This window comes from Empidonax traillii, unplaced genomic scaffold, assembly GCF_003031625.1.
Source record: "Empidonax traillii isolate 1590-97213 ecotype Southwest subspecies unplaced genomic scaffold, ASM303162v1 scaffold34:size3740991, whole genome shotgun sequence".
Taxonomy (NCBI): domain Eukaryota; kingdom Metazoa; phylum Chordata; class Aves; order Passeriformes; family Tyrannidae; genus Empidonax; species Empidonax traillii.
The window spans coordinates 1,870,925-1,888,291 of NW_020955227.1; the positions used below are offsets into that span (position 1 = coordinate 1,870,925).

The following is a 17,367-nucleotide window of genomic DNA, read 5'->3' on the forward strand; positions in this document are numbered from 1 at the left end:
CCCAGGCTCTGAGGTGACCTCAGGCTGTACTGGGCATGTTGTTTGTGCCACCCCTACTCTGTGGTTGCAGTTTATTTGCAGCAGCAGTTTGTGGCCCCTGCAGGAGGGCAGGCAGGACTCTGCACTCTGCCAGCTCCTCGTGGAATTTACCAATCCACGCTTTTAGTTTCTGTGAGTTGAAAGGCTTAGCTGGAAGCAGAAGGAGGAAGGAGATTTTCCAAGAGGTTGTGAGGAAAAAGGAAGTGAAGAAGAGGAATAGGAAATAGCTTGATTACAGTGGGGTGACACTGCATCAGTTGTAGGTTGTTTTAATAAAGCTTTTTGGCCGAAACTCCTGACAGGAGCCAAGCGTGGAGAAGGCCTGAAAGTTGAACTCCATCTACCTCCCAGGAGTTTGTGGGTAAGAACACATAAATTTTCTGATGACAGAGGTCAGACTGCACATTTTCACTCATAACTAAAGCAGCACTAAGATTGTTGATTTAGGCTGTTAAATTTGGCTTATGGCTTTGTTGTCTTGTCTTATATGAGGACTCTTTTTTTTTTTTTCCCTTGGAATAGTGTGGGAGCTACTTCAATTAACACAATAAACTGAATCTTTTTTATAATGCTGGAACTCAGATGTCACATGGGTTTCCCATCTACCTTTATGCTGAGATTTCTTCCCTTAGTAGCTTTGAGAAGGAGAGCAGAAAAATTGAGACTTTGGCTGAAGCAGAAAGACTCTGGAAAAGATGGAGTACAACATGAATGGAATCCTGCTTCCTAGTGACCTCATGCTTGTAAATGCAAGTGGAAAGGGAATCTGTAGTCATAGGGTTCCTTTTCCTCAGGTACAAGTTCAAAATAAGTCAGTGCAGCTCAGATAGATTTGTTATGCTAAAAACTGATGCCAGGGTAGGACTTTTCCACGTATTGACCACAGGCATCTATAGGAATGGAGCTGAGACAGCAGAAAGCTGATAGAATGATGCAGTGCCTCAGAGATTCCAGGGTTAATCCCACTGGAATGGGAAAACTAGAGCTGTATTATTTGAAAAACAAATGAAAGACAATCCCCAGTTAACCCTTTATACTTCTATAAAATCTAAAATAATGAGGGTGGGTTACAGGCTTGTTTTAACTGGGAGAGTTGTACCAGAGGTTCCATTACTCCAGCCTTAATAATTTATAGATGTTTTTATTGGAGGTGTTAGAAGTTGTAGAGTGCCTCCTTACACTCCCTTCACTTGAAGCTACTCTCTAGTTTTTAATATTACCAAGTTATTCTGACATTCCCACACATGGAGAATTCCATTTATAGCTGAGGAGGGGGAAATATGGAGAAGTAGAACAACTTGCATAGGATCACACAGGAAATCAGTGGCCAAACCAGGAGCTGAGACAGAACTGCTCGAGTCCTTGATTGGTGTGTTCAAACAAAAGCTCATTTCTCATCTTCAGGGACGATGAACTTGTTACGTTCATGCAGGACTGAGAGGAAGAGCTCAGGTTGGAGAGGCCGGGATTTCTCATTCAGCAGAGTCAACAGTTACTCCTGAATTAGCAAAATTATTCCGTGCCACAATCCCAGCAGTGTGGGCAGGGCTTCTTTTAACAGAGCAAACTTTATTCATGGTGTAGGAAACGTGTTTTGAGGGGATTGGGGAAAAGGAAAAGCAAAGGAGAACTGGTGGGCTGTGGCTGCTGAGTCAGCATTTGGAGAAGGAGAGTGAAAGGCTGCTTTCCTTTGAAACGATTTGAAGTGCACAAAACTTCAGGATTCTTGGGAATACAGAGGGAAACTGATGCTTTTGCCTTGGTTGTTGGCATTTGTTTATTCCTATTGCCTTGGCTGCTGGTTATTCCTCACTTGTGTCAACGTGGTGTTTGCTCACTGGGACAGTGTGGTGTCATCTCAAGCCCCAAAGTGCAGGATGTGAGTGATTTTGTTGTTGTAGTTTGGGTAATAGTTCTTGGTCAGAAGGAGGCAGGCTAGTTTTTAAGCACTGCTTCAGCTTCTCTTTGCTTTTTTCTGATGAAGATAATTTTTTTCTGAAGTACAGACAGCTGTATTAAATGAGACTTTTAGGTACCTTGGAACTTGAGCTGTGGTGTCACAGCCAGGATTAGAGGGGCTGTGCTGGGAGTTTAAACTTCTTCACAGAAAACTTGGGTTTTACTGCCTTAAACTTCCTTGTGCTCGTGGCTGAGACTCCCTCTTAGAATCCACATACGCTTACAGAAGCAGAAAAGCTGCGAAAAGGGAAGGAAACAATCACTCACTCATCCAAAACTTCCTGTTCCATTTCAGGGACTTTCTGCCACGTGGATCTGGCATCGTAACTAGGCGCCCGCTGGTCCTGCAGCTTGTGAACGCCAGCACAGGTATGGGAGCTCCCTTCCCTCTGTGTCCAGCTGGATTGCTGAAACTGCTTGGTGTGGAGAAAAGAAATAAGAATTTTCCCTGGTAAAAATGACCTGCAGCTGTTTTTCCTGTTTAACATTAACGAGTCATTAAGTGTTCAGGAGCAAAATGCTTCGTAGTTGTGGTTTTTTTGTTGTTTTAATTTATTAGTCAAGGCTCCATTCGTACACATATCACAATTTTCCTTTGCCTGTGCAGCTGTGACTAATGAGAGGGTAAGATCTAAGAGCCAGATGACCCTGCTGATAATGTAGTGCAGTAAGGGGGTGAGATAATGTGCTGAAAACCCACTGTGAGAACTCTGGAATCCATAGAAGAAAGGCCACAGAGTTCTGTGCTTGATCTTTTGAGCAGTTCACTGGTTTTGCTGCTTACTTGAAGGATGTTTTAGTATCCCCTTTAAGTTTAATATTCCCCTTAAGTTATGGCAAGATCTCATCCCGGAGATGGCAAGGGAATGTTTCAAGGTACTCATCTTCTCCTTGATAGATCAAGTTCCCCTGACAAGAATCTTATCTACATCAGGGAGACAATTTGACTTTCAGGAGGTTTTAAATTGGAACAGAGGGTTCTTGGCTTGGTTAACCTTTTCAAGGGCTGACACAAGAAACCCAACAACAAACCAATTCAAAATCATGTCAAGAGAAGATTTAACTTTTTTTTTTTTCTCTCAAGACTTTGAGTCTGTTCTCAATACGTAGTGAGACTTTTATTTACCCCCTCAGCACTCTCAGAGCTAGTCCAAGTTCTCCTGAGTACCAGGGGACCTCCCAGTGTAGCTGGGAAGCTGCTGCAGGCAGGGGCACGAGCAGTTTGGTTGGTATCACCCCTGGATCGTTACTGCAGTGAAAGCAAGTGAGGAGGGCACCTCTGCTGAAACAGAAGCTGGATTGTGAAGATGTTGGGCTCAAATGAATTATCTCAGATTCCATCCCTTCAGCTGTGTTTTGCTTCGGGATGTGATGCTTTCGTTACACTTTTGAGCGTTTCTCTGGTTTCAGTGACTATTTCTGACTCTCTGCTTCTTTTTGAATAGAATATGGCGAGTTCCTTCACTGCAAAGGAAAGAAATTCACTGACTTTGAGGAGGTCCGTTTGGAGATTGAGGCTGAAACGGATCGTGTCACTGGCTCCAACAAAGGCATTTCCCCTGTGCCCATCAATCTCAGAGTCTACTCTCCCCATGGTGAGTGGAACCAACTCTTCTGGCTCTCCAGTCTGTTATGAACTGAAAAAAAATGCACTTTTATCCCTTCCCTTTCAGTGCAGCACACATGGAAGCACTTTGAGGGCACAGTTTCCCTGATCAGTGTGAAAACAAGTGATGTAAAGGGAAGGGTGATGAGATCACTGACAATCACACTCGTAACAAGTAGCAACTAGTTCTTATTGAGCAGTAACAAAAAGGAACAGGAAAGCCCTGTGTGCCTGTGTGTGTGTGCATCTCTTATCCCCATTACATATCAGAGACACCAAAGCTCTGGGTGGCACTTAAAGACCAGAACATTCCTATGTTAACACTCCATTATCCTCTCTCCTCTTTCCTGTGTCCAGTCCTGAACCTGACTCTGGTGGATCTACCGGGTATGACCAAAGTCCCCGTGGGGGATCAGCCCCCTGACATCGAGTTCCAGATCCGAGACATGCTCATGCAGTTTGTCACCAAAGAGAACTGCCTCATCCTGGCGGTGTCCCCAGCCAACTCTGATTTGGCCAATTCTGATGCCCTGAAGATTGCAAAGGAGGTGGATCCTCAAGGTAGATATCTCTTAATTTAGCCTGACATTGCTGGACAGTGGCCTGGTTTTTGGTTGTGATGAGCCCAGTAGCTGTGAGCTCCCTTCTCTTGTCTTGGGATGTATCTTCACCAAAAAACATTCTTCTGAGAGGTGTCAGTGAGTGTTAACAGTTGCTGTACTAGAACTTTTGTTACTCCCCTTTTCTTCCTTTGTCCAAGCCCCATTTCTGAAGAGTTGAAGGATTTCCTTTGCTTTAGTTGTCTGCTTTTGGCCTGGAGAAAAGTAGGAAAATGTGCACTAAAATCCCTCTCTGCTGTGTCATAGCATTCAGCAGGATATAACTGAGAACTCAGCTCAATTTTTGTCTGTTTTGCTCTTGTGGCCTCTTGAATGTGGTGGGAACTGTAATGTTTAAGAGCCCTTGAGTAGCCAGGTTGGGCAATCTGTAAGCTCTGTGAGGAGAGGGAAATATTCCATGAGTTGTTTGCTTGAACAAGTGTATTTGGTGTTTCTCCACAGGCCAACGCACCATCGGGGTCATCACGAAGCTGGATCTCATGGATGAAGGAACTGATGCAAGAGATGTACTAGAAAACAAATTGCTTCCTCTCCGTAGAGGTACTTCCTCAGGCTTTGTCCATCATCTCCTTCCTCCTTTTTCCTTGTGTGAGGTGTCCTGGCCTCCTCCTCTTCCTCCAGTGCATCCCTTTCCTAGAGCATCTGCTACAACCTGTGGTTAAGCCACCTCTGTTCCAAGCTGGAACTGAGAAAAGTTGGGGAACAGGGATCAGTCACGTTGTTGACAGGGAATATTTTGGGTATTTAGACCTTGATATGTAGACCTTTACTTTCTGTTTTCTTCTTTTAATAAGGCAAGCAGCAAAAAGGGATCTCCTGACTAAAAGACTCCCCTCCCTGTCATAGTGAATAGATGAAATGATTCTGGGCTGTAGTAGCTGCTGTGTTATAGCCATGGCAAAGGACCTGTCCTAAGGGCTCTCTCAGAAGAGTCTGGAATGAATGAGATTAGGGTGTGCTTTGTGTTTGGGGAGCAGTAAGAAATAACTAATTCTCTGTTCCATGCATACCAAAATATCAGAAGGAAGTTCTAGTTTTAGACTCTTCCAACTGTCCCTAATAATGTGTTACCACCAGAACCCCCCTTTTGCAGTGCTGCCAGCTGGGTAACTTCCCTCTCAGTCTGAATCTGATTTATATCTTCATCCTTGCAACCACCTGACCTCTGACCCCCCTCTTGCAGGTTACATCGGTGTAGTCAACAGAAGTCAGAAGGACATAGATGGCAAGAAGGACATTCAGGCAGCTCTGGCTGCAGAGAGGAAGTTTTTTCTCTCCCACCCAGCCTACAGACACATGGCTGACCGCATGGGAACCCCCTTCCTGCAGAAAGTGCTCAACCAGGTACTGTCCACGGTTCAGAGCTGCTGCCCACGGTGTCAGTGGCTGTGCTGGCCAGCAGGGCCCTTCCTAGATGGGGAGAATACAGGAGAGGCCTGAAACTTGTGATATTATCAGCAAACTGATAATAGTTCAGATTGCTTTGCTACGGTGAGACTTGTGAAAATTGGTGAACTCTTCCTCATGGAAATACCTCATGGTATTTACACTATCAGAATGCAAGGTCTTTCTGGTTAAGTTAAAAGATACCTTCTAAATTTCAACAGGTCTCTGTACCTAACAGTGAGCTGCAAAGGCTGATTTAAATGTGATACTGGTAGTGATTTTCCCATCTCCTGAGGCTGCCTTATCTTCTGTCTTGGACAGTAGCAACTTACTGTTACTTCCCTCTCTGATCTCTTGAAATACTCTCTTAAGTGAAGAATTACTTTGTCCTTTTTTCCTCCTTATTGGAATATTCATCTTTAAACTGGAGTTTTCCACAACTGTGCTCTGTGGAATTCTTGTATTAGAACCTCATCAGTGGTTTTGGCTCCTTCCAGCTTGCCTTATCAACCTGCTGAAAAGGGGCTTTACCACCACCTCTGGTGTCAGTGGTTCATCTGAAGATACAATGGCCCTTGTGTGAATTGCAAATGCTGATACTTTTATTGAAGTTTATCCTTTGGTTTGAGTCAGGAGACTTGTGTGATTTGGAGTCTTGTACCAGAGTAGAAGGTAAACTGAAGGTCAAGAAGAGAGGTGTGCAGTAGGCAGGAGCTGTGAGGTGGGACACCAGTTATGAGCTGAGGATATCTGTCCTGGGACAGACTTTGTTAGGACCACTCAGAAGAACTGAGCACAGAGAGGAGCATTCCTCTTTATTTTGTACTGCAGCGGTAGAAAACTCTTCCCAGTAACTACCTAGAGGTTTATCATCATCTTAAACCTTCTCCTTGTGCAGCAATTGACCAACCACATCCGGGACACCCTGCCAGGGCTGCGGAACAAGCTGCAGAGCCAGCTGCTTTCCATCGAGAAGGAGGTGGAGGAGTACAAGAACTTCCGTCCCGACGACCCTGCCCGCAAGACCAAAGCTCTGCTTCAGTGAGTGGCCTCGGCTGCCTGTCCCTCCTGGAGAGCCCTGCTCAGCCATGGCTCTGCTTCATGTGTTGGTTTCCTTTCAGGATGGTCCAGCAGTTCGCTGTGGACTTTGAGAAACGCATTGAGGGCTCTGGAGACCAGATTGACACCTATGAGCTGTCAGGAGGAGCAAGGATCAACCGCATCTTCCACGAGCGCTTCCCCTTTGAGCTGGTCAAGGTACTGCTCCCTGTGCTGCTGAGATCTACTTTTTCTTGCCTGTTACCTCTTCTATCTGTCTGTCCTCTTGTTGTCTTTCATCATCTGAATTTCCCTTCAACTACTTTGTTTCCTGGTTTTTCCTTTTATCACCTTTTTAAATTATTTGTCTGCGTTATTGGGACCTTCCCATAGTACAGCCTTTCCCTCTGTCCCTGTTCTTGTGACAGAACTTAACTTTCTCTAAGTGACAGTATTTCTTTGGCTTAATTCCTAAATGCTAAATGAAGTGTGCAAAATCACTTTAAAACAACCAAAAATCTGAGCATCAGACTAGATCTAAAGTTGCTCTAACAGATAACCAAGAAGTAGGAAAAAGAGTGTTGGTGTATCTGGGATTACTTCTGTCAATCCCCTGTCAATGGCCTAGAGGTGGGGACAGGGTAGAAACTGTTCTCCTGTCTCAGCAGTGGAAGAGGATTTTTATTGAATGATGGTTTTTTTGGATGGCAAAGTACACCAACCTGATCAGAAGGAGTTCTGAAAATCTTTTATTTTAATGTCAGTTGTAAAAAATTTGTAAGCCAGATCTTTCTACTTTGGCATTTTCTGCATTCTACTTCCTTTTCTTTGCATTTGAATAAGATGAGAACATTTTAATGAAATACAAGAGCCTGCCTTGTATTAGACTTACAATTCACACACAAAAATGTATTATCCATTTGTGGTGTTCGCTGAAAAAACAGCTGCCAAGATCTTGGGAGGCAAAACAGTTTGTTTTAGAAAGCCATCTAGCACTTCAGTCCTGTTGCTTTATCTCAAAGAAGCTCCTTGAGAGCAGCTGGGGCTTGGCATCTGTAAATGGAGGCCCTTAGCTGTTCCTGTGTCCAAGATGTCCTGCACTGGCAACAGAGGCTTTATGGCTGGGCTCTGTGTGCAGCACTTGGGCTGATACCTTATCTGTCACATGACAGTGCTGGCATGGGGACCTCTCCTCTGTAAATCATCCTGCTGTGTCCTGGCGTTGTGCAAATAAGTGTCAAAAAAAAAAAAATTGTGATAAAACTCTCTCTGGGCGCAGATGGAGTTCGATGAGAAGGAGCTGAGGCGGGAGATCAGCTACGCCATCAAGAACATCCACGGCATCAGGCACGTATCACACACTAGGCAGGACCTTTGGCTTGCAAAGCCTTGTAAATACCTCTAGACCTTCCACGTGGAGTTGAAGACTTCAGAGGTACGGTAGGTCAGCCAAAGGGCAGGGATGACCTTCCTGGACTACTCCAGTGGCTTGAAATCTGGGAATAGGGACAATCATCCAAGTCAGTTTGCTTTGTCTTCCCATGTGAGAGTCACAGAAGCCTAAAAGGTAAAAGCCTGGGTGACCTGACATTTTTTCCATCCTTCTTGGGCCTCGACATACTAAAGGGCAGAAAGAGGGATGCAAGCCCATACTAGTCCTTTATTTGGTTAAAACTAAAACATTGATTCTCGAGCTAGCCAACAGTTAATTGTTCAAAATGAGTGTTGCTGCTGAGCACCTCCTCCCCGAGAGATCTGAGGGAACATGGGGGTGCCCCTCACCAGGATGCCACTGGCCCCAGGGCATAGTTAGCAAACAGGTCTGTGTTCCCCTTGGTGGTGGTGATTTGTCAGAAAGCACAGCCCTGAGTGTCCCTGAGTTGTGCAGCTCCTGGGAAGGTGAGGAGGGTCTTGCTCAGTCACCAGCTGAGTTTGATAAAGGGAATCAAACATGTTAATGTCCTAACCACTGAGAAAATCTCCCAGAGAAGGCCTCCCATCTGCTGCACAACCCTGAAGTCAAACACACTGTAGAGGGGCCAGTCCCTGCCACCCCTAAGCTTGGTGGCTGAGGTGAAACAGTGACCTGGCCATGGCTGTCCAGCTAAGGCCCATTGTGCCCTCAACATCTCCTTCCTGGGAAGCGTCAGGCATTCCTCACTTTCCATGGACTGCAGTCAGGACTCGGCCCCGGGGGACACACATGACACTCCCCAGCCCCGTGTCCCGGGTTTTGGTGGTGGCTGTGCCTGCTCCAAGACGTGTGTGTAACGCTGTGACGTTCTCCTTGCCCCTTCTCCCCCTCCTGCCTTGTCTCGTCCCCACCCTGGGTGTTTAGAACCGGTCTCTTCACACCCGACATGGCCTTTGAGACCATTGTGAAAAAGCAGGTGAAGAAGATTAAAGAGCCTTGCCTGAAATGCGTGGACATGGTCATTTCGGAGTTAATCAATACTGTTAGACAGTGCACCAAGAAGGTAACCAGAGGCAGCATGGAGTTGGCACCTTCCACCCGCTCGCTGGCTGCGGCGCAGCATCGTGACCCGGCCAGGGCCTTGCCTGCAGCCACACTTGGTGTTTTAACCACCTCCTCAGCATGACTAGACCTGAGCAGCACCAGCCTGGAGCGAACCAGCCAACGAGCCAAACAGCAAGGGAAATGATATGGGACTCGGGCTGTGGCCCTGCTCCCTGAATCTTTTAGGTCTGAGGGGTGCTGGAGATGTCCTGGCCACCCCTTTGTCTGTAGCATTGACATCCTGGTTCCTTCAAAAACCAAGAGTGTTTCTGTATGGCTGCATTCGACTTTAAATTTATTATCTGGGTTTATTTATGGGATATAAATTTTGTCCCCTCTGTTCATGTGGAAGTGAGAGGGTTAATCCCAGACTTGGGCACTGTTCAGAGGGTGTATGGGGCTGAAATTTAGAGGCTGCAGCCCTTAGAGCTGTGGGCTGTATCTCAAGGAAATGTTCCTGTGGTGTTTGGCTTGGTTTCTGGCTGGTCTGGTCCATATCCTGTTCTGGGAAAGCAGCACGTGGCTGAGAAGAGGCAAGTTAGAAACGTTCATCAACTTCTGGGCTCCTCCTGCTCTCTTTGAGAGAGTCAGTGCTTCAGGCTGTGCCCTTTGGCATCCATACTGGTGTTTGGTGGGGTTGAGGGAGGGAACCTGCCTTGATTCTGCCCTTTGGATGTGTCAGCTCTTGTTCCTGAGGCTGAAAGGCAGCAAGATAAAGATGACTAGAGCCATTCTTCTCAGCCATGGCTTGCTCCTTCAGGCAGGGCTGGGTGCTGGTGAAAAGGCACCTCAGTTAGGATGGTGGTGTGGGCACTGGAGACTGGAATCGCCACTGGCTTTTCAGGTGCAGGTAAAAGGGCACTGCAGGAGGTGTCTGGAGAGTCTGACACCCTCTGCGAGGGTGGGGACAGGTGCCCAAGGGGTGAGAGAAATGCCTGGTCCTTAGGGCCGAGAGCCTCTGCAGAAGGGCTCAGGTGTGCAGGCTCCTGCTTTGCCCCCCAGGCCAGACTGGGGGAGCAAAGTGGACGCAGTGAGAGGTTGCTCAGGTTTCTAGAGTGCTGGAGGAGTTTCCTTTTTCTGTCCTGCTGTCCTCTCTTGGGGTGTGTGACTGTGGGGAGCACCCAGAAAGTTGCCATTAGAGCCTGTCGACAGGTAAGCACAGGCCCTCGGGCTGCCAAGTATCCAGAGTCACCTGCTAACTGGATCAGAAGGGCCCTTCTTTTTCATGCCCTCTGAAGCTTCTCTTGATTTGTCCTCCATCCATCAGTTGCTATTTAAAACCTCCCATTCGTTCTTTCACTTTGCACCTTTTCTTCCATTTCCTAATTAGTTTGTCATTGTTTCTTTTTCTTTTCCCCTTTTACTGACAGTTTTAGAATAAACCATCTGTTCTGACAGCAGCAGGTTTCTCAAGTGATCAGGTGGTGGGTACAGCAGGGTGGGAAACGAGGGGTGAGAACAGACCACAGGGATGGAGGGGAAATGTCACAGATTCAGGAATAAAGGATTCCTTTTTTGTTTGGATCCCATTGCTGAGGTGTTGATGGTTGACTTGCTCTGTGTGGTGTTTAGTAGCCATGGTTACAATTTTGCATCTGAAAAAACAAAATACTGTCATTCAGGTGATCCTCAGGTACTGGAAGAGACTAATTTTATATATTTCTTCTGTGCAGGGTCCCCCCCAGAAGCCTGGTGGGGGGAACTGTACCTTGAGCTTAGCAGGGCAGCTGGATTAGGAGGAAACCACTGGTGAGCCAGAGGATGTGAACTGAGCTCCAGACATGCCCTTGCTTTGCTCACAGCGGGTGTTGTTGGCACCTTGAGAGAGACCTTTGGGTGAAGCCAAATCCTGTAACGTTCCAATTCTTTACTGCTTAAAAGGCAGAGTGCTTGCACATCCCATAATACGTTTTGAAGGGTGTTTTAATCCTGATGTTTCTTGAGGACTTGCAGGTGTTACCCACAGAGGTGTGAAAGATGAGGTGGAGGGGTAAATACTTGATGTACGTGAGGTAGGGGTTATTTATAGCTACCCCAGGATTAGCTGCAGGCACCCCAGGTGTGACTATAACTGTTTCTTTGGAAAAGGCAGCATCCCCTTCCCATGCCAAGGGGATGTTGTTCCTTGAGGGCACTGGCAAAGCAAATAATGGCCCGTGGTAAAACAAGTAACTCAGATTGTGTAACAAAGAGCATCCTGGTAGAAGCTCTGAAGTGTCAAGTGCTGAAAATATTTTTTTTTTTTTTTGGGTGCTGTAGTCCTGAATTTGATTGATCTTGGCCATATTTTATTAACTTCAGTTTCTGTGGACTTTCTGCTCTTCCTTAATGGAGCCATTGAGACCACAGGCCACTTAATATCAGTGGAAATTAATAGTTCCTGATAAAGCTCCTCAGGCCTGGGTTGAGTCTGATGCTACAGGTTATTATACATTCTGCTGGGGCTACAGGATGCTTTGTATAGCCATTCCTGGAGCAGGTTTGCCTTTCCCTAAATACTGGGTACACGTGTTCTTACTGAGGAAGCTGATGCCGCAGGGAAGGTGAGTGAGATGAAATCTGCTCCCTCAGTGGGGCAGTTTACCCAGATCCCTGAAACTGAGAGGCATCAGCTCAATTCTGCCAAAACAAGGTACAAGTGACAGACTTTTGCAGGTCTTAGTCTGACTCCTGTTCAGGCTTCCTGCACTTGGAATAAGGAAAACTTGACAGAGAGATAACTGTGGTGGGAGGGAAAGGGAAATGAGATACAGGGATAAAGGGAAATGAGACATGGTGAACCTCTAGGCAGAGAGGCAGTGGCTCACCATGGCAAGCGGCTTTGCCTTAAAATCCAAAGAAGCTTTTCTTCAAGAAGAGATCACTTGATCCCTGGGGGAGTTCCATCCATTCATCTTGCTCTTGACAGCTCACCATTTCACTGGCCCAGCTGCTCCTACCCCATTCCCCTTTGCCACCTCCATTTGCCTGTAGACTCTCCTGATACTTGGCAGTGCACAGGCCCCATAGCAATGCTCACCTGGTTCAGTGAACTAATGGAATGAACCAAAATCTCACTTCTCATTTTGCCTTGTGTTTTCTCTCTTTTCCCTTCTCCTTCCTTCTTTCTTCCTCCTTCCTGCTCTTTCTCTGCTTTGCTTTCTTCTTCCTCGTTGCTTCCTCCCACCCTTCCCCTGCCATGCAGAACGGGTCTCTTCACGCCTGACCTCGCTTTTGAAGCCATAGTGAAAAAGCAGGTGCAGAAGTTGAAGGAGCCAAGTCTGAAGTGTGTGGATATGGTAGTGAGTGAGCTCACATCCACCATCAGAAAGTGTAGCGAAAAGGTAAAGAAACAACAACAAAAAAAAATCACAGAAAGGTTAATGCCCCCCCCTCCCCCCCACCTCTGCTTCCCACACACTTCCACGCTGTTTGTCCACACACACAGACACCCACCAGGAACTCCAGCAAACCTAGAGAGGAAAAATGGATATAAACTTGGCATCTAAAGGAGAGCAGCAACCTGCAGGTACAAGAGCAGTTTAAAGGCAGGCCAAGAGAAGTGGGTGACAACTGATGTGCTCTTTAGCCGAGAAGTGAGCTGGGATCCAGTGGAATATCCCAGCATCCCCTGGACCTCTGTCTGGCTCAGTGACATTCACCTCAGTGTGGATCAAACCCTTAGCAGGATCTGTTTGTTGTGCCACTGCCTGCACATTTGGAACTTCTTATTTGTTATTTCTGGGACCCCCTTAAATCCAAGTACCCTAGAAAAAAGATAAAAAGCCAGAAAAAGACCTCCCATCCCCCCAGCATGAGTGGTCTGCACAGCAGCATCGAGCAGTAGCATCTACAAAACAACAGCTGATTAAAAGTTCGAGGTGCAAGATGTTCTGCAAGAGGCATTCAGAATCCCAAAAGGCTTTGAGAAAAGCTTTTCCAGGCATTACACCCCCTTGCATCATTCTCCTGCTGATCTCTCACTCCATGGACTGTGCTCAGTGGGAAATAGTGTGATGCTTTTCCTTGTGTGCTGTGAACCACGGGAGGTGAAGCCCGAGGGCAGCAGCAGGTGGAGAGTGACAGGGAAGGTGTCAAGTGCTACTTGGAGGCTGGGGCAGGAGTGGCTTTGCTTCCCAGGCTGGTTCCCTCCAGGAGAGGGCACCACATCCCTCCTTAAAAAAAAAAGGCAGATGTGGCAATTGGTGTTAAAGTGACCAGTGAGGGGCCAGGAACGTGTCTGTGGCACAGCAGGAGTATGTTCTGGAAACTGAGTTGGAAAGGCCTGTTCCATGGGTTATTTTAGGACTTGAAAATGACAATTTCCTTCTTCCAGGGTTACAGCCAGACTCACCAACATACAACCCTAAACTGGGAAGGAAGTTAAGAATTGATATGGGTTTAGAGGGAAGGCAAGAGCTGAGCTAATGAGGTCTGGCTCACTTAGAAATGGAGAGCTCATCCCCAGCTCTGTAGGGAGACATCTTTGACATGTCCTGAGCTCTGCCCAGTCTGTTTGTTGAGGAGTCCTGCTGATTGTGGGGGCTCCTGTGGTAAGGCAGAGTAACCCCTTTCCAGCCTGTTTCTCCTGTGGGTTTTTTTTATTTTGATGGGTTTGATTGCTTGCACTTTGTTCTGTATCTGGCTGGTGATGTCTGCTCTGGGTGGGGAGAGAGAAGGATGATGAGAACCCCAAGGGTGTTGAATTCCATTTTCTCTATTGGACCATGTCATAGAGTGGCTGGATACCCACTTGCTCTGTGGATTTTAATCCATGATGTGATGGAGGATCCTGGGAGGATTTTCCAAGGTGATAGTAGCAGTGACATAGTAGGAGACTGTAATAAAATGCTGTAATAAAAGCTGCAGAGGCCAGGGAGGCAGATGTTAGAGATGTAAAATATCTACCTGAATGAAAACATGTAGCAATAGCACTGGAACATAAAAGGAAGGCTTTTAGTGATGCGTAAAGTCCAATGTCTGCATGTAGTGAGAAGGTTAATCTTGCCTGTACCTTCCTCTGAAAGAGTAGAAAGGGACTGCCATAGGCCACGTTAGGAGAACAGCTGCACCCAGATGGGTTCTGGTGGCATAAGGTGGTAACAGCCCAGGGACATCAGTTAATTTGCAGTATTTATTTTGCATGTTATAGCTCTAACTGCTTGACATGGACAAGAGCATGTGCTATTAGGGGGAGCATCTGGAAAAGGCTACTTTAGGACTGATGCTAATTGTAAGGTAATACCCAGCCTGCTGTGTTGTGGACTGATGCTGCCTTTCAAATGACAAAAACCTTTAAACTCACCAGAAGTCCTGCAAGGCTTCTTGGAAAGGAAGGCTGCTTGGGCTAACACCTCTTGAATTAGCTTAACAGTCCTGTAGCCTTGGTTTGTTGCTGTCCTGAACTGTCGTGTGTTATTGTTTGTTCTCTCACAATTATTTCATTTCACCCCAGATGGTGAAGAAATCATTGTATGTGCAGTTGATAAAGCTGTGTAGATGGAACAACGTGAGACTGTCAATAAAGAGCACAGAACCCATCTGTGTTCACAGAACTCCAGTTTTCCTTTATGAAAAGTTGACTATTTCTTGACTTTTAGACAAAGTTGAGGGCTGAAGAAGATGGCCATTAACAGCTGTTCTCTGACTGGCCTGATCCTGAGCTTCTTCCCATTGTTTAAGTGGAGAGTAGCTCCAAAAGCTGGTGTAAGCATGACAGCCCTTACATTTCGGGAGGATAATGTTTTAGCCAGTGTTTTTCCAAAAGCAGGAACTGCACTGCAGCATCTCCCAAGTGCAGGAAGGTCTTGCAAGTCAGCAGCCCTTCAGCTGAAGGTTGATCTCTGGTGTGCTGGCAAGGACTCCTCGAATCTGCAGAGAGGGGAACTAAGAAACACTGGGACAAATTTGGTTTTCAGAGAGGGCTGGAAGCTTGTATTTTGATTGAACAGGCAAATGCAGCTAAACCAGGATCGAACCCCCTGTGAGCTGGGACACGATCCCGGGCTGCCAGACCGTACCCCTCGAGGGGTCTCCTGCTCTCCTGTCTTTCAGAGTCATGGCATTTCTGGGTGCTGTTTGTCCCGCTGGTGATAACTCCCTGCCACTCTGTCCCCTGCCGCATGTTCCCTGGTGGTGTCACATCCTGTGGCTTGTTTACCCTCTTTCCTTGCCCACCCTCGCTGCTCCTGTGCATGCTTGGGGTTGGAAGCTCCTGCATGGGCATTGATGCTGGCAATTTATTTTTGCACATGAGTGTTGCTGGATGACCTGAACAAACCACAACTTGTTTTGGCACTTTGTGTGCATTTGTACTGGTTGGGACTGGGATGGTGGGGGAGAGGTTTGATGTGTTTTTTGTTTGACTTTGGTGGTGTTTTGTTTTTTTTTTTTTAATTTGAAGCAAAGAAGCTGAGACTTGCTCAAAGGTTTTCCAACTTCCTGTTTTTCTGTTTGACATAACTTGCCCATCTATCCTTTGCCAACCCCTCAAAGGAAACAGGAAGATTTCCCTGTCTGTCTCTGAAGCAACCAGCTGCCTGAACCATAAAGATCATGGAGAACACCCAGTTTGTGCTTTTAAGATGAGGTGGTGGTGGGGGGAACATTAATTGTTTTTTCCTGCCTCCGTGGCGTTCAAAACAAACCACGCATTTAAAAATAGACAGTGTCAAATCTTGTCCAGATTTCAGTTCTGGGCTATTGCAACTTGCTTGACTGCAAGGGAGCTGAAAGGGTTTGGGAGTATTTTTAGTCAGATGTTAGGAATATTGGTGGTGGTTAGTGTGGGATCTGGATTCCAGTAGTGATGCTGCACATTTTGAGGCCGTTCCTTCTAGCATGTTATAATTACTTATGTGTACAAAACAAAAGGGCAAATCAGTTGGAGAAGGTCTCATAAATTGGAGGAACAAAACAAATGCAGTACAGGTCATAGGCAAATTAAATAATTTTTTTTATGCACCCCTTTGGGGGATATAAGAGACTGATATTGTTTGATATCATAATCAAATTGAAGGTAATAATAAAAAAAAAGGGGGGGAAGTTATTTCATAGGGGATAGGTGAAGTAAGGAAGAAAGGGCTGGATCCTGGATCTGGAGAATTAATTTCATTTGACTTGTGCTGGGCCTGAGCTGAGAGGCAAACACTGCTGTGGAAATCAGCAGAAGGGAGGTGCTGTGTGAAACCCAGAGGGCTTTAAAGGGACTGATTCTAGAGGGGTTGCTCATTTATTATCTCTGTAGATGATATTCTTTTGAAGCACAGCTAGTAAAGTCCTTCTGCTCCTCTCTCTGGGCAGGAAAGGATTCCCTCCTCAGTAATGTGGCAACAAATGTGGTACAGGTGCAGTGTGAGCTCAGAGCTGAGTAATCCTGCTCCAGGAGGGGTGGAGAACAGGGAGAAGCAGCGGAAGACAGACCCTTGAGCTGCTCCGATCCTCTGGCTGTGCTTGCAGGTGTTGGAGTGGGCCAGATACTTTCACTTAGTGCCTCAGCAAATAGGGATTGAAGTCCACTTCACTTGCCAGGTAGACTTCCCATGGAATTTAGCAGGTTGTACCAACAGGCCATTCACCTACTGAGCCTCCTGTAGTGAGTTGTTGAGCGTCTGGAGAAACGATTCACTTTGACACGAAAAACCCAACAAGCAACAAGCCAGGCATTTACACCTGGGGTTTGCCCAGAGCCTCGTGCCACGAACAGTGTGCTGGGGTTTGTGGTGAGGCAGAAAGGTTGCTGCAAGAGTGAAAAGGGCTTCTCTCTGAAGCCCAAGACAAGCAGAAATGAACTTTGATTCCAACAGACCTCCAGGAACTTGGAAAAATCTGTCTGCAAGTCCAGCTGTCTAGAACTCCCCTCAAGAGTATCTGGCATCAGGGTGTATGTGTGCATGTGTACCTGTGGGGGGGCTGCTGCCCCCTTTGTGCCTCCCTTTCCCATGTGCACGTGTTTTGTCTCTCCTGCAGCTCAGCCAGTACCCTCATCTGCGTGAGGAGATGGAGAGGATTGTCACCACCCACATCCGGGAGCGAGAAGGCAGGACCAAGGATCAGGTGGGGATCAGGAGTGTGTGGAGCAGGGGGAGGTTGGGTGGGGGACACCTTTGGAAGGGGCAGTCTGGGTTAGAGGGGCTGGGCTGGGGGTGTGTGGCTGCAGAGCGGATCAGATGAACAGTGTGCAGGTGAGCAGGGTCAGTCACCAACACCTTGCTCTGTCTGTG

General features: G+C 46.8%; 1 protein-coding gene across 16 annotated transcripts in view; it reads left to right on the forward strand.

Annotated features, from left to right (window-relative positions):
- DNM1 (dynamin 1) overlaps positions 1-17,367 on the forward strand; it is a 65,031-nt gene that overhangs the window by 20,555 nt on the left and 27,109 nt on the right. For 12 of the 16 annotated variants that reach the window (XR_003570493.1, XR_003570495.1, XR_003570494.1 and 9 more), the window contains exons 2-11: positions 2,294-2,367; positions 3,444-3,593; positions 3,962-4,165; positions 4,666-4,764; positions 5,408-5,568; positions 6,509-6,651; positions 6,732-6,867; positions 7,928-7,995; positions 8,987-9,125; positions 17,114-17,200. Coding sequence is in view for 13 of the 16 variants with exons in the window: in XM_027877809.1 (XP_027733610.1) it covers positions 2,294-2,367; positions 3,444-3,593; positions 3,962-4,165; positions 4,666-4,764; positions 5,408-5,568; positions 6,509-6,651; positions 6,732-6,867; positions 7,928-7,995; positions 8,987-9,125; positions 17,114-17,200 (1,261 nt within the window). In the remaining 3 variants the exon portion in view is untranslated. Of the gene's footprint in view, positions 1-2,293; positions 2,368-3,443; positions 3,594-3,961; positions 4,166-4,665; positions 4,765-5,407; positions 5,569-6,508; positions 6,652-6,731; positions 6,868-7,927; positions 7,996-8,986; positions 9,126-12,350; positions 12,490-17,113; positions 17,201-17,367 lie in introns of all 16 variants that reach the window. The other 4 variants (XM_027877807.1, XM_027877797.1, XM_027877803.1 and 1 more) reach the window with 1 other exon arrangement.